This window comes from Trachemys scripta, chromosome 7 (assembly GCF_013100865.1).
Source record: "Trachemys scripta elegans isolate TJP31775 chromosome 7, CAS_Tse_1.0, whole genome shotgun sequence".
Lineage (NCBI taxonomy): Eukaryota > Metazoa > Chordata > Testudines > Emydidae > Trachemys > Trachemys scripta.
Window position 1 is genome coordinate 56,409,415 of NC_048304.1, and position 23,306 is coordinate 56,432,720.

General features: G+C 55.5%; 1 protein-coding gene across 2 annotated transcripts in view; it reads right to left on the reverse strand.

Moving 5' to 3' along the window:
- Window positions 1–971: 971 nt before the first annotated feature.
- LOC117880224 (transmembrane protein 150A-like) overlaps window positions 972–23,306 on the reverse strand; it is a 40,189-nt gene continuing 17,854 nt past the window's right edge. The window contains exons 3-7 of one of the 2 annotated variants that reach the window (XM_034776181.1): window positions 19,127–19,198; window positions 16,187–16,254; window positions 14,739–14,866; window positions 9,661–9,760; window positions 972–3,521 (exon numbers count right to left, since the gene is read on the reverse strand). In XM_034776181.1, coding sequence (XP_034632072.1) covers window positions 3,277–3,521; window positions 9,661–9,760; window positions 14,739–14,866; window positions 16,187–16,254; window positions 19,127–19,198 — 613 coding nt within the window. In that variant the 3' untranslated portion in view covers window positions 972–3,276. Of the gene's footprint in view, window positions 3,522–9,660; window positions 9,839–14,738; window positions 14,867–16,186; window positions 16,255–19,126; window positions 19,199–23,306 lie in introns of both variants that reach the window. The other variant, XM_034776180.1, reaches the window with a different exon arrangement.

Sequence of the window (23,306 nt, forward strand, 5' to 3'; positions counted from 1 at the left end):
CGGGACCACCCGGGGCGGGGCCTCCCCTTCCCCGCCCCACTCGCGTTCCGAGGTCCGCGGGCCCCACCGGCCCAGAGACCCGGGGCGACCCCGGCAGAGCCTCGCTCAGGCCTTGCCCCCTTGGGAGGACGATCCGAGCGGGGCTGCAGCTGAGCTGGCGGGGCCGAGCAGTGAAACACGGAGCCTAAGGACAGGCGTTCCCGTGGCTGCAGGGCTGCTAGGAGCACGGCTGGTTTCACGGGGAGGTGCCACTCTGGGCTTGGACTCCTGCAGCCTGAGCAAACTGCCTCTGCCTGAACTCTGCCCCCTTTCCGGGAGGGAAGTGAAATTCCCCTCTCCCTGCACGGCTCAGGTGGGCCACCAACCAGGTGTCCTCGGGGGAGGGGGAGCAAACCCGGCGATGCCCCGCACCACTCAGGCAGGACCTGAGTTCCGCCTCCACCCTTCCATGGCACCGGGCACAGAGGGAGCAGAACTGCAGCGTCCTCCCCAGGTCGCAGAGTGCCCCAGAGCCCACCGCCTGGGAAGGAAGCTGAGGCCTCAGGAGAAGGATCCTGCAGCTCACAGGCCGCCCGCATCTGAACAGACTGTCACCCAAACATCGTCCCATCTCTTCACCATCGCAGGGCCCAGAATGATCAAATAATGTCCCTGGGACAACAACATGGAAAGGGAGTACCAGGAAAATGATATATTTGGGCTGGGATTTTCAGCCACGGCAGAGTGACTTACAGCCTTTCCCTGGGACTCGTGCGCGGTGCTTTGGAAAATCTCACTGTTAAATGCTACTGAACAGCTGGAAACAAGGAACTGAGCCAACCCCATATTACCAGCAAGGGCTCAGTGAGCAACTGGTGGGCCATTGGCCACAGTTCAGGAACTACTGCCATAGAGATTTGGGTACTTGCTATGTTCAGGCTACCAAGGCTGTTCCTCCTGGGAAGAAAGTGAACTCTTCACACCTGGCTGGTTTTCCATTTTATTATTGCAAATTTATTTTTCCACATATATTTTCCATATATTACATATAAAATATTCCTCGCACTCCTCTCTGAACCACATGTCTGGTGAATTTACAGGGCAATTCCCTTTGAAAGGTGGGCAAATCAAGAAGCAGAACCCCATTAACACACACAGCAGCAGCAAACTCCCCTGTCAAGGGGGAAAAAATACACATCTGTTACATTCACTCTCATACACATCTAAGGTTCACCCCCACCAACCCCTCCTCCTATGGTCTCATAAGGATCAGCCTCAGGAGACCAGATGACATACACTTGGTAGGACTGGCTGACTTTGTTCATGTCCTGAGTTAGGTTAGGATCCACTCATCCTCCCTTGGAAGAGATGGCGTTGGTCTACATGTAATGAAGGCAAAAAAGCATTCCCGTAGGGAGCATGCAGTTTCAAATCACATCCCCAGTGTTCTTAAACATTTTACAACGTGCCCAAGGCACTTTATAAGGCATAGGCAGTAGAGGAAGGCTAGTCTTGTGCTAAGAATCACAGCTGGGTCTGCTGTACACTTACGTTGGGGAAGTCACTTCATCTTTCTCTGCTCCATTTCCCTCCTCTGTAACAGGGGAATGATGATAACCCACCTTCCGAGGGGCTGGGAGGCTGAATTCACTAATGACAGCAAAGTATCCTGAATGCCTCAATAGTGAAAGGAGGTGCAGGAGAACCGTGTTGGATCTAATTACACAGGACTACAGAAGGGTAAAGTCATCCTCTCCTCTGAGCACTAACCCACAGGTGCGTGAAGTTTTATGTCAGATCTGGCCCGAAGCACTGCAAGCTCTTCAGCCCAGGTCCTTTTGTATCTGCACCGCACCTAGCATGCTGCGGCCTCGGGGCACTACTTAATGCAAAGAACTCTTTAAACGTATGCAGACCTGAGGGAAGAAGGTGAAGATTGTGGAAAGAATTCAGGCATGGCCACACTGCAGCTTAAAACCTCTAACTTACCGTTCATCAGCCGACAGCACCTAGGAGCTTGACTCAGCCCAGGACCCCACTGTGGCTAGGTGCTGTACAAACACAGGATGAAAAGCTGCTCCTTGTCTTAAAGAGCTTTCAGTGTAAGCCAGATCTGGGCTGAGAACAAGCAGGAAGCGGGTCAGTACCGGGGGGCATTCCTGAGAAGAGCCCACAGAAATAGGGACTTCCCTGAAATTAAAGTGCTGCCTCGGCCTGAACTATGGAGTGGCTGGCACACGGATTGCTTTCTCCATGGTGCTCCTGTGTAGCCATCAGGCACCAGCTCAGCCAGGTAAGCACCAGCCACGTGGGCCCACAGGACAGGGGTCTACTATAAAAGACCTAAACTGCTACAGATTTCATCTTTGCCATAGTCACTTAGACTTTGTTCACAGCCAGATGTGCCAGCATGACTTAACCCTGCTGGGAGAAGAGAGGCATCTTGCCTTTTGGCTCCAACCATCTGGTCCCCCTTGATCAGCCCGGCGAGATCAGGTACTGGTCTACAATAAGCACCCCCACAGCTCCTGAGCTAGCCGACCAGAGGAGTGGGGTTTGCAGTCTCTTTGATAGGCCTAGCTACCCCAGAGGACTCTGGTATCTCAGCAAAAAATTGTCTGACCTTGTCATCTCGTGCCATCCATGGTCCCCAGAAGGCAGCCCCTCTGCCTTCCCCATGGCCCCCTCCCTGCTGCCACCTCTCCCACCTTCCTCCCTACAGAACAAGTCCTCTTTGCCTCCACTCCCGGCCCCTCAAGGGCATAAATATCTGTGCCTCTACCTCCCCTCCCTGATGTACCAGGTGCCTTCTACCAGGGCAGACCCCACTCCCCAAACCCAGCCCGGAGCCAATGCTAAATGTCTCCCTGCAAGGGCAGCTCATGCTCAGATTGTCTCTATGTCTCACTATCAAGGAAGGGTAACCCTAGGACTTCTAGAGCACCAAGTACCTTAAGCCTGCTTCCACCTCAGTCTCATTTACTCCCTGCCCCTCCCCCCATCCCCTTTTAGTACCTCTCTGCTCCTGCAGGGAGAGCTTTTTGATGGGAGGTAAAAAGTCCCTGAAGGGCACTGATGATGCTGGGGCTGTGGGTCCAGATGTTCATAGTGTATTGTCTGCATGAGTCAGAAGGGGAGGTGAAGTCAGGATCAGGCCCCCAATCCTTCCCCCTCCCCCCAATTGGAGGCACTTTGGTTCCTGGATATGTTCAAGGCAAGAGAATCACTGGCAATGTCTGGATTTTTGGTCTCGCCAATCTGCCCGTCCCAGCTCTCCAGGGATGAGGCCAGGTCCCCTCAGACCATGGCCAGGCCCTCGGAGTGGCTGTGGCCGTGCGGTGTGCTGGCCGTGCTGCTGTCAGATTTGTAGCTCTTGGGAGCCCGGCTGGCTTTCAGAAGCACCAGGAACGTGTCTGTGGAGATGGCCCCGAACTCAAAAGTGAAGGTGCCATAGAAGACAAGGATATTGATGATGAAAATCCACTCGCACAGGGCGGCCACGTGCTGCAGCACAAAACTCTCCTGGACGAAGAACACGCCACCTGAGGGCGCCAGAGTCAAGGAAACCCACAGCAAGAGGCACCAGCATCTCTCTCCAGCGGGCGGGGCAGGCAGCTGCAGCGGGCAGCCCGGGAAAGGCGGGGCCGGCAACTCCCCCAGACATGTGAGGCCGGGCTGAGTCAGTGTGGGATGTACTGAGAGCCTCTACAGGGAACGGAGCATTGCTCCTGGATACAGGGAATTACCTGACCCCCCAAGTGCTAGGCCTGCCTCCAGGAGGGGTCCGGCGGCCCAGGGCAGGGGGTACAACCCTGAACCCCCCCCCCAGTGCCAGCCCCAGGGCAGGGGATAAAGCCCTGAATGCCCAAGTGCCAGTCTCACTGCCCCACTGAAATCAGTGGCAGAACTCCCATTTTACGTCAGTGGGAGCAGAAGCAGGCCCTAGACTGGATGCCGCTGCTCGTGAGCATGATGAGTAACACAGCCACGGGGACCCTCAGCTCCTCACATGCAGGGCAGGGGGGTCACTGTGGCTCAGGCAGTCCGTCTCTCTCTCTGCCCCTTGGTCTGTTAGCTATTGCTGGGGCAGCTTACAAGGTGCTGAGCTGGAACGAGACGCAGCCTTTTGGAGCGAGTTTGCAGGGAGCCATCCCAGCGGGTTGAATATAAACCTACGAGCTGCAGGGCCAGGCCAAATGCAAACAGTCTCCAGGGCGGAACAGGACTCTCATGGACACTGAGGGGTTAATGATCATCCCAGCGTGATCCTTCCAGCACAAAGTCTGTTGTCAGAAGGGAGCTTGGTATGCAAGGCGGAAGGATGGGCCCTGTGTCAAGAGTCCAGAATCTCATCCACTTCAGGGAATACCCATGAGGGCAGGGCCAGCCCACCAAGTCCCCATGCTGCCTCTACCACCATTTACCCCACCCCCAGGTGTCAATCCCCTCCCTCCCCAGCAAGGACTCTCTGCATCTCCTGCCTGGCCATTTTCAAAGGAGCCCATGGGAATCCAGCACTCACATCCCACCGAGTTTCAGGGGCAGCTGGGTGCCCAACACCCTTAGGACTTATTGAAATCTCCAGCCTCTGTTTCTTGCCCACACTCCTGTATGAGAGCCCCTCATTACAGCCACCATCTCCTCCCCTGAGACCCCTTTCCCCTGCCTTGGCCTGCAGCTCTCTGGGAAACCCAGCTCCTTCATTTTGGGACTGTGCACTTCTGCTCTGCGTACTCCACTCCAACTGCTTTCCAGCTCTGACTGCCCCAGCCTCCTCTTTGACTACAGTTACTCCTCACTTAACCTTGGCCCTGTTAACATTGTTTTGTTGCTGATCTATTAGGGAACAAGCTCGTTTCAAGTTGCACAGTGCTCCCTTATAACTCTTTTGGCAGCTACCTGCTTTGTCCACCGCTTGCAGGATTCTCTGGAAGAGCAGCCCCTCCTTGTGAGGATTAGAAGCGGGGGGGTTGGCAGCCCCCCACCCCCTTCAGCTCCCCTAAATTCCCTGTAAGGTATGCGGCTTGGCAGCTGCCCAGCAGCAGTTCAGGTGGCCCTCCCACCACTGCCGTGCGGCTCCTACCCTTCCCTCTGCCTTGGAGCTGCTCCTGCCTCCCCCCCTCCCATTTTGTACCCCCTCTCCACAAAGGGGAGGAGAGGGACAGAAAGGAGGGACCTGGAAGCTGTTGCTTCCTGTCTGATCTGCTTAAAAGGGCAATGTACTTGAAGTGCGGTCTGCATACTTAAAGGGGCAATGCACATCTCTCTCTCTCTCTCTCACTCATGCACGCACCCCCCCGCCCAGCACTTTGGAAAGTCAGCATCTATGCAGCTGTGCATGTGCTGCCAGGAGAAGGGAGGGGTGTGCTCCAGCTGGATAGCGTGGGCTCATCATCCTGTTCAGTTTTTGCAGGGAAGTGTTTGCAGCTACTGCCCTGCATCTATCATGTTTTCCCCCTTCTGCCTCAGTCCATGCTGCCTTGTAGAGTGTGAGGCTACATTAACACCAGCGTATTAACCCTTGAGGGCTCAGCCGATGCTGATTCCTCATTTAGCAGCAAGGCATTCCCTGGGAAATAGCCCACCCTCTGACTTCACCACTCAACCAAGCTTCACAATCATCATTGCTGTGTACAGTATTAAACTCTTTGTTTGAAATTGTTTAAAACTTATACTGTATATGTATATAATGTCTTTTGTCTGTCGAAAAAAAAATTCCTGGAACCTACCCCGCCCCCCCCATTTACATGAATTTTTATGGGGAAATTGGATTCGCTTAATATTGTTTCACATAAAGTCGCATTTTTCAAGAACATAACTACAACATTAAGTGAGGAGTTACTGTGCTTAATCCATGGCTTTCCTTTATCCATTCGTCTGTACATGGAAACCTAATGCCTGGTTTGGGCAGATCTACACCATTCTGGAAAATAAAACGGAAGGGCCTTCCCAGAAACTGGTCCTCCTTATCACTGATGGAAGTTCTTCCTCAATTCCTTCTAGGACATGCAACCCTAGGGAAATCCCTTACTCTTATCTAGCTGGTTATTTCCTTTGCATTCCTTCCAGCCCCAGCGCAAGCATCCCTCAGAATAGCTCCCATGGACTGCAACTTTTCTCCTAAGGGACCAACCCCTAGGCTGGGAGGGGAGTCGGACCTGGAGAGCCCTGTCCAGCTGTGGGTTGCGGGCCTCAGTCATGTCGGTTTTATGCCTTTTGGTTGCTGAGACCACACAGCTATTGGCACAGAACTCGCCAATCAGCCAGCAGAAGGTCACGACTCCAGGCCACTCACACCAAGGCCTGTGCCCCCGGAGCCCTCTGCAGCTGCTCTTGCCATGTCTCTGCTTCTCCACTTGCTGCTCTCCTCTCTGCCAGGTATTCACAGAGTGCGCCAGCCGCCACAGTGCCTGGTGCTGGCTCCAACCCTCCTCTCGTGTCCTTATACGCCCCTGCCTCTCTCTTCAATCCCTGGCACCTCCCTGCTCAGCCACACTGGTTTCTGTTGCCCTTTCGCCATTCTGGAGTTTACTGATGTGGGGCTTGGATCCCAACCTCCCCCTAGGCATTGGGAATGTGTCCCACTTACCCAGCCAACACTCCACTTCACGGTCCCCAGCGTTCAGTATTCTGCATCCCTGCCCTTCATACAGATCCTCCTCTGCACTTCCTGCCCCACATGACGATCACTGAATCCTAGATGCCCACAGCTCACGCCTGCCTCCTTCCCACCCATCCCATCTAAAATAGAGCAGCCACGGGCTGCCTCCAGCATGCTGCATCAGGAAACGCATTACGACCACCGCCACCATGTACCCAGCCCACGCTTAGAATCATAGAATCATAGAATATCAGAGTTGGAAGGGACCTCAAGAGGTCATCTAGTCCAACCCCCTGCTCAAAGCAGGACCAATTCCCAGCTAAATCATCCCAGCCAGGGCTTTGTCAAGCCGGGCCTTAAAAACCTCCAAGGAAGGAGACTCCACCACCTCCCTAGGTAACGCATTCCAGTGTTTCACCACCCTCCTAGTGAAATAGTTTTTCCTGATATCCAACCTGGACCTCCCCCACTGCAACTTGAGACCATTGCTCCTTGTTCTGTCATCTGCCACCACTGAGAACAGCCGAGCTCCATCCTCTTTGGAACCCCCCTTCAGGTAGTTGAAGGCTGCTATCAAATCCCCCCTCATTCTTCTCTTTTGGAGACTAAACAATCCCAGTTCTCTCAGCCTCTCCTCATAAGTCATGTGCTCCAGACCCCTAATCATTTTTGTTGCCCTCCGCTGGACTCTTTCCAATTTTTCCACATCCTTCTTGTAGTGTGGGGCCCAAAACTGGACACAGTATTCCAGATGAGGCCTCACCAATGTCGAATAAAGGGGAACGATCACGTTCCTCGATCTGCTGGCAATGCCCCTACTTATACAGCCCAAAATGCCGTTAGCCTTCTTGGCAACAAGAGCACACTGTTGACTCATATCCAGCTTCTCGTCCACTGTGACCCCTAGGTCCTTTTCAGCAGAACTGCTACCTAGCCATTCGGTCCCTAGTCTGTAGCAGTGCATGGGATTCTTCCGTCCTAAGTGCAGGACTCTGCACTTGTCCTTGTTGAACCTCATCAGGTTTTTTTCTGCCCAATCCTCTAATTTGTCTAGGTCCCTCTGTATCCGATCCCTACCCTCTAGTGTATCTACCACGCCTCCTAGTTTAGTGTCATCTGCAAACTTGCTGAGAGTGCAGTCCACACCATCCTCCAGATCATTAATAAAGATATTAAACAAAACCGGCCCCAGGACCGACCCTTGGGGCACTCCACTTGAAACCGGCTGCCAACTAGACATGGAGCCATTGATCACTACCCGTTGAGCCCGACGATCTAGCCAGCTTTCTATCCACCTTACAGTCCATTCATCCAGCCCATACTTCTTTAACTTGGTGGCAAGAATACTGTGGGAGACCGTATCAAAAGCTTTGCTAAAGTCAAGAAATAACACATCCACTGCTTTCCCCTCATCCACAGAGCCAGTTATCTCATCATAGAAGGCAATTAGGTTAGTCAGGCATGACTTCCCCTTCGTGAATCCATGCTGACTGTTCCTGATCACTTTCCTCTCCTCTAAATGTTTCATAATTGATTCCTTGAGGACCTGCTCCATGATTTTTCCAGGGACTGAGGTGAGGCTGACTGGCCTGTAGTTCCCCGGATCCTCCTTCTTCCCTTTTTTAAAGATGGGCACTACATTAGCCTTTTTCCAGTCATCTGGGACCTCCCCCGATCGCCATGAGTTTTCAAAAATAATGGCTAATGGCTCTGCAATCTCACCCGCCAACTCTTTTAGCACCCTCGGATGCAGCGCATCCGGCCCCATGGACTTGTGCACGTCCAGTTTTTCTAAATAGTCCCGAACCACTTCTTTCTCCACAGCTTCTATACAACTCTTCTCCTACTCGGCACAGTCGCATCATCAGAGTCCCCTCTGACCTCTGGTATCTGCACTGACATCTCCTGGGCTCCCCTGCCATCCTGCCCAAGGGCTCTCGAGCTGCAAACAACCATCACCTTGATTCCTATTTTGTCCGTGACCTCAGTCCAAATAACCCTCTGCTGTGTCAGCCCAGACACTAGGGGGTTTTCTTCCGGCTAACACAATATTCCCTTCTTCTCCCCCAGACACCTCTCCTAGTGCTCTCTTTATAAACTCCAATGCCTGCTAATTTAGCTGCACATGAAGGGCCTTAGTTTAACCAACTCCACCTAGCCTTTTCCCTCACCGCACGGCTCCGATTCAGCGACCTCGCTGGGTTTGCTCCTGTGTTTGCACAGAACACATTTATAGCTCTGCCCAGCTCCCTCTTTTAAACCTGGATGGTCAGTAAATAACATTACAGCCAGCTGGCTTATCGAGGGCTGAGGGCTCAGAACACTGCAGCCGCCTGTTATTTGTGTTACAGTAGCACCTAGGATCCACAGGATCCAGGACCCCCCCGGCGCTAGGCGCTGTACAAACACAGAACCCAAAGACACTCCCTGCCCCCGAGAGCTTACTGTCTGACGGAAAAAAGGTTGTGACTTGTCAGCAGCAAGATCTGAACCTACACTTACAAGGAGCCTGGAGCCTAAATCCAGTCCCTTAGATGCTTGCCCCTGCTACCAGCTACATTGGAACTCCAGAGGGCTAAGAAAGCTGTTTGCTTGAAAGCTACAAACCGCCAGCAGCAGGGCCAGGGGGACCCCATGGCAAGGGATGCACTTTCCAGGAGTGCTGAAACAAACCATCGAATCCTGCTGCCAAAGGGGCGAACGCTATTCCACACCCAGGCTCAAATCTGCCATTAGCCAGTAAAACCTAGCGTGTGGGCCACTGACTTCTGCCTTCCCTCCACAGCCCCTCCACTCAGCAGCCAAGGTCCCTCTCCCTTGCCCAGGCCCCCTGCTGCTATTATTTCTCCCTGCAATTGGACTAAAGGCTGTACAGGAGGATGGTGTCTGTATAACAGACTCGGTGCTAAGTCCAGGGGGCTGCTCCGAGCAGTGCAGATGCCAGTGACGATTTTCCCTAGGTACGGTCTGAGCCATCAGATTTGTTGCCCAGCCCGCAGAGCTGCCAACGCTGGCAATTCGTTTTCACACACCTCAGCTGCCCATTTCTTACCCACATCCTATTGCCAAGGAAAGGATACTGAAGACAAGGGTGATGAAGGCCAGAGCGGAGAGGATGCTGCGCAAGTGACCGGTCCAGTAGTGGCCCCTGGTTTTCGCCATGCGGTAAGTCAGAACCGACTGCAGGAACACAAAGAGCATGCTGGTAGGAAATGCCACACCTGCGCCAATGTAATGCAGCACCTTGGCATAGTCCACCTGGGAGACAGAAACAACCAGGTCAGGGCACACAGAGTCCCACTCCACTCCGTTGCCCAGACGCTACAGTTCACAGCACTCTGGCCTTCCTCTTTCTAACTCTAGAGTTTGGGTTCTAGCCCCTAATCAGATTTCTGTCTCACACACACACCCCTCTCTGGCTTGGGGTGCCCTGCATCAGATGTCACTGGCACGCACGCTTTCTAACTGGAGAGTCAGGATCCCAGGGCCACCATATGACCAGTTGCATAATTAGAACCTAAGGGCACCTGGTTTCAGACACATTCTCCCCTCCGACTCTAACGTGAGGCTTAAGGTCTAAACCACCACAAGAAGGAGGAGGGAGAGGGGGAGGCAGAGAGAGAGGTCTCCCTCTACCTGGCAGCAAATCTCACACATAGGCAGAGCTGTCTGGGCCCCCACATTGAGGTCTGAGGATTCCCCAGAGAGCACTCGCAGATGAGTCCAGACTGACAATGGATTCAGCAGGGGGACATGGAACAGGTCTGGCCAAGTACTGTCCTCTGTCCAGGAAGGGAATCCATGTTTACACGGTTTCAGCAGGTTAGTCTTTGGCGTGGCAGGGCAGCATTCCCGCAGGCAGGGGGCCCCATGCCTCTGCATGTTCCCAGCTGTTACCAGGCTGGCTGCCCAGAAGGCACACGGTGAATTTGGCTGGCTGGCTTGATGCTAGGAGCGAGTTAGAGCAAGGCTGGGGCCAGGGTCGGGGCAATGCAGCCAGCTGAGCTGTGCCCTTGGAATACTGCATCCACAGCAGCCTCCCGGGCAGTGAAGCCAGAACCTATCACACAAGGGAAAGGAGAGAAGCCAGGTGCTCTGGGCAGGCGACTGGTTACGAACGGCCCAGCAGCCCATCGCAGAGCTGGGGGTACCCAGAGACCTAGTGCAAGCCCAGCATCCCCCATGAGGTTTTGGGGGTGGCCAAGGCGAGCCTATTCCTGCCTGTAGGTAAACATCCCTCTCCCAGAGGATGGCCTGATTGTGGGTAGAGAAAAGCAGACACCACTAGAAAGCAGTGTCTGCCCAGACACGTTTCCTGGCATCGCTTCGGGAGGAGCAAACATCCACCCTTGGCGGGCGCTGGAGGAAGAACAGACACATCTGTGATTCATCCGCTTTGCTCTTCTGATGGGGGGGAGAGCCGCTGCCAGAGCCCAGAGACTTGGCGCCCCCTCCATGCACAAACCCAGGAGCACCAGTGACATCCGGCTGGGAACTGAAGCTGGGGGGAGAATCTCAGTTAACCCCATGGGAGCCAAGCTAGGTTCCATACAGCCCTCGGGATCTGGGCACCTCGCAGTCATTCATCCAACCTCACAGCTCCCCGGGAGACAGGGCAGTGCCATTACCACCACATTATAGATGGAGAAACTCAGGCACACAGAGGCTAAGTGACTTGCCCAAAGTCGTGCACAGAGTCTGGTAGAGCAGGAAACTGAACCCCTGACTCCAAATCCAGTGGCTCATCCCCCAGGGCCTAGGCCACCTTTACTCCTCTGACAGTGATTAACCCATTAACCTCCTCCCCTCTCCCCCTCAGACTGGGAACCCTGACATTGGGTCATTTGTTTTTGGGGTGGGGGGAAATTCCTTGCCTGCAGCTAAAGCTCTCCATAGCTCAGCCCAGGGGATAGGGCTCCCCACAGAGCGGGTCAAAGCTGGCCAGTCCATGGCTGGGTTCAGGCGAGACAAGGAAGGGGTTGCCCACTCCAAGTGTTGGGCACATTGCCTCCACAGCCTTCCTTCCCTGCACCAGGCCCTGGTCTCTGATCCAGGGCATTAGCTGGCACTGCATCTCCAGGCTGATTTTGATGCAGTCTACCCCCGTCGCCTGGAACTCTCAAACTCCTGCCAGTTCACAAGGATAAGCTCGCTTGAACCACGGTGCGAGCGTGCCCACAAAGCTGAGCACAGAGGACTCAGGGCAGCCTGGCCCCCGGCTGCACACAAGGCAATGGTGATTCCAGGTAAAGCACTTTACGCCCCCACCCAGAGCTGGAGGGAGCAGATCCCATCACACCCAAGCCAGGAACCTACGATCCAAGTCACAATTCAGAGCCATTTCCTAGACAGGTGCTGAGCGCTCTCGACTCCCGTTGGCTCAGCTCCTCACAGGATCAGGCCCTCAGGGAGCAGACTGCTTTGCCAAGCGTTTTCCCCTGCGCTGCCAACTGCTCTGCAGTCTGGGTTTCCTTGCAGCACCCTCCTGCCACGCGCCTTCTTGCGCATGCAGAGCGAAGCAAATCCCAAGACACCGCCCCTGGCTCCCCAGACATTTCAGGGTACAGCCCTTCCTAGCCAACCTCACAGAACTCCTGCCCTACTCATCTGGCACTGGCCTCCTCTGCCTGGTGCAAGAGCCTTCCCCTCTGCAGCTCTTGACATCTGGAAAAGCCATCAGCTGAAGAGAGGCCCTCTCTTTCCTGCTTGCGCCTCTCTCCCTCCCCTAGCTTTCAACTCCAGAGTGCACTGCAGGGAAGCAGTTTCTGCGCGGTCTCTGCCCTCTGATGCCGGATTGCACAAGCCCATCAAGTGGGGGGAAGTTGATGAGCACACTGGGGTAGTCCCTGCTGATCTGACAGCTGGAACGGACCTGGTGACGGCATCCACTCATCCAGGTCATCTTATCTGCCCCATGTCTGATGGAAAAACCCCAGAGTCCAGGACACAGGGGCACCAAATATTGTGTTAGTGACACAATCCAAAGGGAAGAAACCTTGGACTGTGGCTATGCGAACATCCCTAGCGCAAAGCAATCCAGCCCAGGGGTGAGGAAGGGGCTGCTCTGGCCGCACGCCCGCAGAATATCTCTGCTGACCTGTGACAAAGCTGGAAGGAGACATGCCCATAAGTGCCAGGTTACATGTTGGAGCCAGGGGTACAACCAGGATTTTGCTAAGGAGTGGGCCCAGGTGACCTGCCCGACTGCCCCAGATTTGACTGGCATTGTGACCTGGAGCACAGGCATAGGGGCTGGAACTAGGAGTGCTGGGTGGGGGCAGCACCCCTGGCTTGAAGAGGTTTCCATCATATACAGGGTTTACAGCAGGAGTGGGCAAAATACGGGCCACGGCGCAGCAGGGCTCAGACAGACTGCCTGCCTGTTGTGGCCCCACTCTGCGGCCTCTGGCAGGGGTAGGAGGCAGCTCCGCGTGCTGCCCCCGTCCCCAGCACCATCCTCACAGCTCCCATTGGTCGGAAACCGGCCAATGGGAGCTGCGGAGCGGTGCTTATGGGAGCAGGCAGCGCACAGAGACCCCCTGCCCCCCTCCTCCCCAAGGAGGGGCGCAGAAATGTGTCAACAGCAGTCAACTGCAGCCGCTTCTGGGAGCGGTGTGGGGCCACAACAGGCAGGCAGCCTGCCTGAGCCCTGCGGTGCTGCTGGCCGGAAGTCGCCTGTGGTAAGTGCCTCCTGGCCAGAGCCTGCACCTCGCACCCCGTCTCCTGTACCCCAACCCCCTGCCCCAAGTCAGAACCCCCTCCTGCACCAAACTCCCTCCCAGAGCCCACACCCCTCACCCTCTCCTGCACCCCAACACTCTGCCCCAACCCGGAGCCCCCTCCTGCACCAAACTCTCTCCCGGACCCCGCACCCCCTCCATTAATATAGTAGAAATGTGCGGCCCGTGATGACTTCCCAATATTCGTGGAGTGGCTTCTCTGCAAAAATTATTGCCCACCCCGGTTTAAAGTTTGATTCAGTGGCTCTCAGCACCCCCACTATACAAATTGTTCCAGCACCCCTGCGCACCGGGCCCCAGCACCACTCAAATTTGGCCCAACTGCCCTTCTGTCTTGCCTGCCTACCTGGGGAGACTCATCCCCCTGACCCTTGAGTACCAGGGGCTCTTTCCCTTTGCCCCAAGACTCCTGGGACTGACCAAAAATTTTACAAACCTGCACCTATGGGCACACCCCTGGGGTCCAGGGGCAGCCTTCAGTGGTTCTCACAGGAGGGCAGCAGGTTTGCTAACATCAGGGCGAGTCTCTTTCACACAAGATCAACCCCTGGTTTCTAGGCTCTAGATTCCCACCGGGGACAGGAGGCCTACATGGATCTGGGTATCAGTGTCCAATCTGGGGACGCTGGCGCATACAGCGAGATGGGGTCTCTCAGCACCTGCTCACCCAATCCTGCTCAGCGCAGATGAATCCTCGCTATTTCCATGCCTTCAGTAAATGCTAAGCCAGCATGTCAATGCAACATGCAGACTGAAATTTGAAATGCAGAACAACTGCCTGAGCCAGCTCCTGCTGCAGCCCCTGGCTGGGTGGGGGTTTCGCTAGACAGGTTTTGGTGACAAGATCAGAGATTGCAGGGCAATGTTATTTCACAAATATTTACTTTACAAGATAAGAGTTAAATGGAGACTGGCAGCTTAGTCTGGGCCCATTAGGGGTGAGCAAATGAAGGGGAATTCCAGAGCCTAAGAGGAAAGGAAATTTACTTGCATGAAGTGAAAAAATTAATGAAAATGGGGGGTTGATCCTAAATACTCCCCTGTGATGCTGGAAACACCAAACACAAGCGCTGGGAGACAGTGCGCTTCGGCCCGGGTTCAACCATGTAGGGCGAGTGACAGGCAATGAGTAACCATCTGGAGCAGCGGTGGGAATGAGTGTGGTGCTTATGGCTCCTTCAGCTTTAACACGCTGCGGGGTTATTAGGAGCACAGGGAAGGGAATACAGGATATTTAACTTGACAGGCCAAACGCAACCGATTTGTGAGTGGATCAAAATGCCCCAAGAGCTTCAATAAGGAGGTTTTTTGCACACGACTGGGCCACTGGGATCCCTCTGCATGCAGCTGAGCTAGAACCCTGCGCTGGCTTCCCAGAGCCCCCATCTGTTCCCTCCCCCCTAGAGGAGGAGTCTTACCTGAAAGTTGCCAACCATGGTGAGGCCGGCGGCGCAGATCCAGCCTGCTGCCAGCCCCAGGGTGTTGAGGAGGGATGGCCCGCAGCACTCGATGACGTGGGCGTATCTCAGCAGGCCCACGAGCATCACTGGGAGATGGAGACAAGGCATCCCGTCAGACACACGCCTACCAGCTGCAATGTCTCACCTCCCAAAGCCATCTTTGCCCTGCCTGAGCCTGCCCAAGGGGCAGGAGAACAAGGAGCTCTTCGCCCACCCCTCTGTCTTGGAAAGGCCAAGCAGACCCCTGGCCAGCAACAGTACCACCTGGAGATGATGACGCAGAAGCCCCTTCTGTCACAGGTCTCAAGGGCCAAATTCGGTTCATTTCAGCCACAGCTCCCGGCCTTGGGGCGATGCCAAGAGCCTTGCCAGCCCTCCCAGCACATATTACAGGGCAATCTGCTCCTGCTCCTAGTGCTGGAAGCTGGGAGTGCAGTGGGGAGGGTGAGGAGAGCAGAAGCCAAGGCACCTTCTCAACTTGCAAAGATTTTGGATTAAATGTTCTCTGTGGGTGAAGTGCAGACCCAAAGACTCTGTGCTGAAGAGCTTACAATGCTTCGGGCCAGACACGTAAAACTTCCCACACAGCAGCAGGGAACTGAACCCTGCCATGCACGGCTCTCCTACGGCCAGGCTGCGGGAGGCACCAGTTGCACAGCAAACTGCTGGGGCTCTAACAGGCTGCAAAGGGCAAGGGTCTGTGACACTGATGTCAGGTTGCAGTAGTTACTTGACCTGGACTTCGACACAGAGAACTAATCCATGGCACTCAGCAGCAAGGGATCGAGGGCCAGAGATCCACCCCCCCAAATGTCCCAGGAGCAACAGGGTCCCTGCACATCCCTGGAGGGTACGTTTCTAGGGCCTGGACAGGCTGGGGAGTAGCCACGCTGTCCACCTTCCAGCGCAAGTCCCCTGCAGCGGGAAGCTCTCGCGACCAGGGAACCTGAGTCCAGTTCGCTTTATATGCAAACAGACACCTCCCAACCCCCACTCTGTGCCCCCTCCCTACATGGACAGCTGTGCCCTGCATGCTGCTCCTGGCCGCCCCCTCTCCATGCAGATTGGATCAGTCCCTGCCCTGGCGCTCACCCCTGCCCTCCCATCGGGCTGAGTCCCATGTCTGAGCCCAGTGAGGTTCCCCACGCTGGAGTTCTGACCCCACTGGGCCACGTCCTCCTCAGCCCGGGCTCTGCAGCAGGTGCATCTGGGTCAGCTCAGCCTTAGGCACCAGCAAAGCAAGCAGCTGGCAGGGGCCTGTGGCCCCACCCAGCTCTGCACCCTCCCCCATCAGCCGTGACAGGTCAGGGAGAGCTGGTGGCCCTGTGTATGGGAAGGGCAGCGCTGCCCCGGCCGGCTGAGCTCCTGCAGCTCTGCGTCCCCATCCCTGAGCAGCACAGACTTACCCATGAACGAGCCCAGACTGCAGATCAGGCTGAAGAAGCAGCTCTCTGGAGGGAAGGTGCCACACTTGCTGGGGAAAGGAGACAGGGCCTGTTAGAGACGCCACACGGCACCAGGCCTTGGGTGGGCCACTAGCCCAGGGGAAACAGGACTGCCGGCAGTGCCACCAATAACTGGGGCAGCTGTCCTCCCAGCCCTGGCCTTGCTGCCCCACTTGCTCCCTCCATTCCCCCTGGCTGATTCATGGCCATTTGCCGTCCCTTCCCCCTGCAGGCAGTGTGGTGCTCCTGGCTGCCTAGATGTGGTGCTGAGGGTGCACAGGGCAGGGTCTCATCAGGAAGCGCTGGAGTGGGATGGGCTGCTCACAGCTGGCACACCCCCACACTGCATGGGTACCATGCTTCAGCCAGGTCCCTGACGGACTGGACTCGCAGAGGGGTGCTTGGTGGAGGCAGGAGGTTCTTCACTCCTTTGGTGCCCCCCTGCATCCATGGGAAGCTCTCACCTCCAGGCCACAGGACCAGGGCTGGGGCCCATTCCCAGTGTGGGTGCTGCAGAGAGACGGTGGGATGGGGGGAGGTACTACCCCTCAGCTGAGATTCTTGGAGCTGCTGTCCTGGCCAGCACCCCTGAGCTGCCAAGCGGGAGGGTGGGCGCTATGGCTTAGTGACATGGTTGCTGGGGCATTGCCTGCTCCACCCATGCCCTCAGAGAGTGTCCTGCCATAACCTGCCCCCTCAGAGCGCCCCCCACAGGGCGAGGGATGCTGCATAGAACACCAGCTGCTGCCCTTGCATCTTCATGCGCCGCAGAGCCACGGCCAGGTGTTGAGGGGCGGAGACGGGCTGCTCAGGACGGCAGGGCATCAGCCACATGCATTGTGCCTGGCAAAGGGGAGGGCTCGGGAGCACCTCACTTCAGGTGAGCGTAGGCAAACCAGCACTTCAGATACAGCCCCTGAGGCTAGCCACCACACGCACACATCAGGGACCCCTCCCTTCCTGTGCCAATCATCCCTGCCTCCCCCCATGCCCAGCTCCCTGCCCTCCCCAGATCAGGACTAGCTGGGAGGCTTGGAGGGGGCTGGCGTGAGGACTCCCTGGGCAACAAGCTGGCCCAGCAGAGGCGCTGGGGCAGGCGGTATGGGAAGGCTGGAGCTCCAGGCGGTCTCTCCGCAGCTGGGAGCGAGCTAGAGCCTCCAGCGAGCACCTGACCTTTCCCCCACTTCGCAAACAGGAAGCCAAGGGGAAATTCCAACCCCAGCGCCCACTTCTACTTCATGCAAGCCGTCCCCTTCCTCCTCTGCCACAGGCGCTGCGGAGCCAGCCTCCCATCCCAGGGCGCGCGCGCGCGCACACACACACACACACACAAACACACACACTGCTCACATACCCAGTGTGCCACAAACACACACAGACACTGCTTACACCCTGCGTGCCACAAACACACACACACAGCTCACCCCCTGCATGCCACAGACACATGCGCTGCTCACACCCCATGTACCACACACACACACACACCACAAACACACGTGCACTGCTCACACACCCATGTACCACAAACATACATGCACTGCTCACACACCCAGCGTGCCACAAACACACACACTACACACACACACATGCCACAAACACACAGATGCACTGCTCACATATCCAGGATGCCACAAACACAAATGCACTGTTCACACACCCCGCATGCCCCCCCCACCCCATACCACAAACACATGCTCAGGGGGTCCTTTCTGCAAGCACTCGCAGCCACTACAGAAATGCCCCAAGACACTTTCCCAGAGACCCCTGCTCCATGCACCCAGCACCCTCTCCATTCCCAGGTGTGTACGCCACCCCCCAGCCACAAACTTCTGCACAGAGTCCATCAACCACACACACACTACAAACACACGCCGCCCTTCCACACAGAGACCAGCTCAACGCAGACCAGTCACCCCTCCCACACACACACACACACGGAAAACCCCCTAAGAGTGGAGTTTGTGGAGGGAGAGCAGAGCCCCAGATCACTGGGGTGCGGGGACGGAGCACCAGGCTTCCCTACGCTGCAAGCTCCACAGTGCTACAGCCACGGAGATGCCTCCAGACCTCAGCCTAACCCCACCCCACAACCTGCCCTGGAGCCGTTTCCCCTCTGGCTCCTCAAAAAGGATCCTGTTAATGACTGGCAGGAATCTAGCCTGGACTCGCAGGCCCTGCCAGCTGCAGGGTTTGCCACCAGCTGCTACGGAGCCCTGACCATCACTCCCACTCAGCACTGGAATCGCCCAGCTGCTGCTAACCGAGACACAGCCATAGGGCGACCTCTCTGGCCGCAGAGCCCCAGGGGCACCAGCTCAGCAGCACCCATGAGCACCCACTGGGAAGCAGCTCCGAGCTTGAGTGCCAGTCCTAGCTCCCGAGCCACATAAGCAGCAGGACACCTTCAGTGCAGGCTCTGCCAGCCAGGTCAGTTCAGCCCAGTCCCTTCCCTCCATCTGCAAGACCGGCTCCCTGCCCGGCTATGCTCTGTCCCCAGCACCTGCTCAGGGGTGGGCCTGGGCGCCAGCAGAGCTACACCCCTATGGGTTGTCCTCCGGGCCCCCAGCAGTAGCATGGGATGGCAGCAGCGCCCGGGCAATGTCACCCCTCCCACCCACTGGCTCCCGGTCTCACTCTCTTTCCATTCGCAGCGTGCTGCCAGGGGCAGACAGGGCTGGGAGCTCATCGCTAACGAGCCACACGAGGCAGCTGAGATCCGCCACCTCAGGCAAGAGGGAAAGTTGTCAGCAAGACGCTGCAAGCCACAGGAGCACAGCTCCTGGCAGTTCCAGGAACAACCTGCCCCCCACCCACAGTTCCAGGAACCGCCCACACATGTGCACTGGACCGGTTCAGCAGGCACTGGATTGCTGTGCCATTTGGGGGCATTTTTGCTCTTACCTGACCAGAGGAATGTGATCCAGAGTGCAGCACGAAATGGGGCCATCCAGCCCACAGGACTGGTTATAACTCCTGGGGAGAAGGGAACAAGGCACATTAGATAAGGGGTCAATACTTGTCGGGCACCAGACTTGCTGAGCCCACCAGCTTCTGCAGATTTTAAGCCTTTGTTGAAATAAGTTTCCCAGCCCTGCTGGCTGCAGAGAAAACCAGCCCAACGTGAATCCATACAGTGCCATCTGCCTGCGTCTGCAGCCAGGCTGACACAGCTCAGAACTCGGGCCTGACCTCAGCTGGCTCAACGGGATGCCCACACAGAAGCTTACCAGTGACATGTCAGTGCTGCTAATGATTTCACTGTGAATCATTTTAGCAAAACTCTTTTAGCTACTCTGGGGTTGGGGGCAGAGTCCCCCTGCCCCCAGCCTGACCCCTCTCCAGTTTCCCCAGGATCACTACAGACAGCATCAAGCACAACTCAAGGGAGCTCTGCGGTTCAGCTCACGTGGCATCTGGATGCTGCTCCAAACAATCAGAAGCTCTTGGACCCGCTAAGCTGAGCTGTCAGGCTCCCTGGGGAGATGCCACAGGCAGGACGCTGCCCGCTGGCAGGGGTTGACCACTCTGCTTCCAGCAGGACCCTGGAAGCTTAGAAGCCCCTGAGAGAGTTACAAATGAACCTGCGTCCATCCTCTGGACAGGCTCAGTCCGTGTCCCGGGAGAAGCTGCAGGGCAGTTTGAGTCTTGGGCTGACTTTCAGATCAGCTCTCCTTTTATCCAATCAGATTTGCCCAGCTGAGTCCACAGTCCTGTGCCAAGAAGCGGCTCATGGGGCAATACCCATTTGAACGGCTCCAGCCAAACAACCCCCGGGCCAGGGACCAGGATGGGTTTCCTGCAGCAGTTTAGTCCCCATCTCCCAAGAGCAGGTGGAGAATGGCTGCCCATTAACTGTGCCCATGCAGTTCGGGAAAGGGGGCGTAACTCCTTCCTCCCCATCAAACAAAACCAGAGAGATGGCAACGCTCCTGTCTGCTCACTAAAGCCACGCATCAGTGAGGAGCAGCACGGGCAAACGTGCGGGGATCCCCGTTTCACAGCACGCTCCCCAAGGAGCCCTGAAGAGCCAGGAAGGTGGGCTGAAGATAAAGCCAGAGGCCTGATGGGACCTCTCCCCAGGGTTCCTAGCTGTGTGCATGCATACAGCCCCTTCCACAGCTGGCTGCTCGCTACTTGGAAATGGCCCATGGTTCACGCCTGGGCAAATGAGTCCATCTTGTGGCCCATCCCCACATGCTTGTGGAGAGAGGCAACTCTCACTAAGGCCTGGTCTACACTACGAGTTTAGGTTGAATTTAGCAGTGTTAAATCGAATTAAGCCTGGACACGTCCACACGACAAAGCCCTTTTTTTCAACTTAAAGGGCCCTTTAAACCAGTTTCTTTACTCCACCTCCGACGAGGGGATTAGCACTGAAATCGGCCTTTGCGGGTCGGATTTGGGGTAGTGTGGACGGAATTCGACGTTATTGGCCTCAGGGAGCTATCCCACAGTGCTTCATTGTGACCGCTTTGGACAGCGCTCTCAACTCAGATGCACTGACCAGGTAGACAGGAAAAGCCCCGCGAACTTTTGAATTTCATTTCCTGTTTGCCCAGCGTGGAGAGCATAGGTGACCACGCAGAGCTCATCAGCACAGGTAACCATGATGGAGTCCCAGGATCGCAAAAGAGCTCCAGCATGGACCGAACGGGAGGTACGAGATCTGCTCGCCATATGGGGAGACGAATCAGTGCTAGCTGAACTCCGTAGCAGTAAACGAAATGGCAAAGTATTAGAAAAAGTCTCAAAGGCCATGAAGGACAGTGGCCATAACAGGGATGCACAGCAGTGCCACATGAAAATTAAGGAGCTAAGGCAAGCCTACCACAAAGCCAGAGAGAGAAACGGAAGGTCCGGGGCAGAGCCGCAAACATGCCGCTTCTACGTGGAGCTGCATGCCATGCTAGGGGATGCAGCCACCACTACCCCAACCATGTGCTTTGACTCCATCGATGGAGAATCACACAACAGGGAAGCGGGTTCGGGGTACGAGGAAGATGATGATGAAGACAATGAAGATAGTTCACAGCAAGGAAGCGGAGAAACCGGTTTTCCCAACAGCCAGGATATGTTTATCACCTTGGACCTGGAACCAGGAACCCCTGAACTCACCCAAGGTGTGCTCCCAGACCCTAAGGGCACACAAGGGACCTCTGGTGAATGTACCTTTGTAAATATTACACATGGTTTAAAAGCAAGCGTGTTTAATGATTAATGATTAATTTGCCCTGGCAATCGTGGTCAGAACAGCTACTGGAAAAGTCTGTTAACACGTATGGGGATGGAGCGGAAATCCTCCAGGGACATCTCCAGAAAGCTCTCCTTCACGTACTCCCAAAGCCTTTGCAAAAGGTTTCTGGAGAGGGCTGCCTTATCCCGTCTGCCATGGTAGGACACTTTACCATGACAGGCCAGTAGCATGTAGTCTGGAATCATTGCATAACAAAGCATGGCAGCGTATGGTCCCGGTGTTTGCAGGCATGCAGACAACATCCATTCCTTATCTCTCTTTGTTATCCTCAGGAGAGTGATATCATTCACGGTCACTTGGTTGAAATGGGGTGATTTTATTAAGGGGACATTCAGAGGTGCCCGTTCCTGCTCGGCTGAACAGAAATGTTCCCCATTGTTAGCCACGTGGTGGGGGGGGAGGTGTGAAGTGATCATCCCAGAGAATTGGGTGTGTGTGTGGGGGTAGTTGGGTTTGTGCTGCATGTTAACCCGCAAACCGCAGCCCCTCCTTTTACATTGCAAACCCATTTTAAATGGCCAACCCAACAGGTGCTTGGTATGGGAAATGAGGGCGCTGCTGTTTGAAACCATTCCCACATGTTATGAAGGTTAAAAAAGCCAAAAGACTGTGGCTTACCATGGCTGCCTGCAAGCTGAATTCTGTTGCCTGGCACTCCGTGAGTGATCTGTCACACCAAACTGGCAGGCCCTCAATATAAGAGGGAAAATGCGACCTTGTAACGAAAGCACATGTGCTGTGTAATGTGAACAGCAAAATTTAACGTGAAAGAGTGTACCCATTGTTCTCTAAAATGTGTCTTTTTTTAAGCCACCTCTCCCTTCTCCTCCACCAGCTGCAAATGTTTCTCCTTCGCAGAGGCTAGTGAAGATTAGAAGGAGAAAACGGCAGACTCGGGATGATATGTTTTCAGAGCTCCAGATGTCCTCCCACGCTGACAGCACAGCAGAATGCGTGGAGGCAGTCAATGTCAGAGTGCAAAAAGCACAATATGAACTATAAGAGAGGTGGCGGACTGAATCGCAGACTGAAGAGGATAGGTGGCGTCAGCTTGCTGACAGAAGGCAAGAGTCGATGCTCCGGCTGCTGGAGCATCAAACTGATATGCTCCAGCGTATGGTTGAGCTGCAGGAAAGGCAGCAGGAGCAGAGACTGCCGCTACAGCCCCTGTGTAACCAACAGCCCTCCTCCCCAAGTTCCATAGCCTCCTCATCCAGACGCCCAAGAACGCGGTGGGGGGGGGCCTCTGACCACCTAGCCACTCCACCCCAGATGATTGCCCAAGCATCAGAAGGCTGGCCTTCAATAAGTGTTAAAGTTTTAAACTGCAGTGTGTCCTTTTCTTTCCCTCCTCCCCCACCCCTCCCAGGGTACCTTGGCAGTTATCCCCGTAGTTGTGTGATGAATTAATAAAGAATGCATGAATGTGAAGTAACAATGACTTTATTGCCTCTGCAAGCGGTGCTCGAAGCGGGGAGGGGAGGGTGGGGTGGTTGGTTTACAGGGAAGTAGAGTGAACCGGGTCGGGGGGGGGGGGGGGGCGCAGAGGGTTCATCAAGGAGAAACAAACAGAAGTTTCACACCGTAGCCTGGCCAGTCACAAAATTGGTTTTCAAAACTTCTCTGATGCGCACCGCGCCCTGCTGTACTCTTCTAACCGCCCTGGTGTCTGGCTGTGCGTAATCAGTGGCCAGGCGATTTGCCTCAACCTCCCACCCTGCCATAAATGTCTCCCCCTTACTCTCACAGATATTGTGAAGCGCACAGCAAGCAGCAATAACAATTGGAATATTGGTTTCGCTGAGGTCTATCCGAGTCAGTAAACTG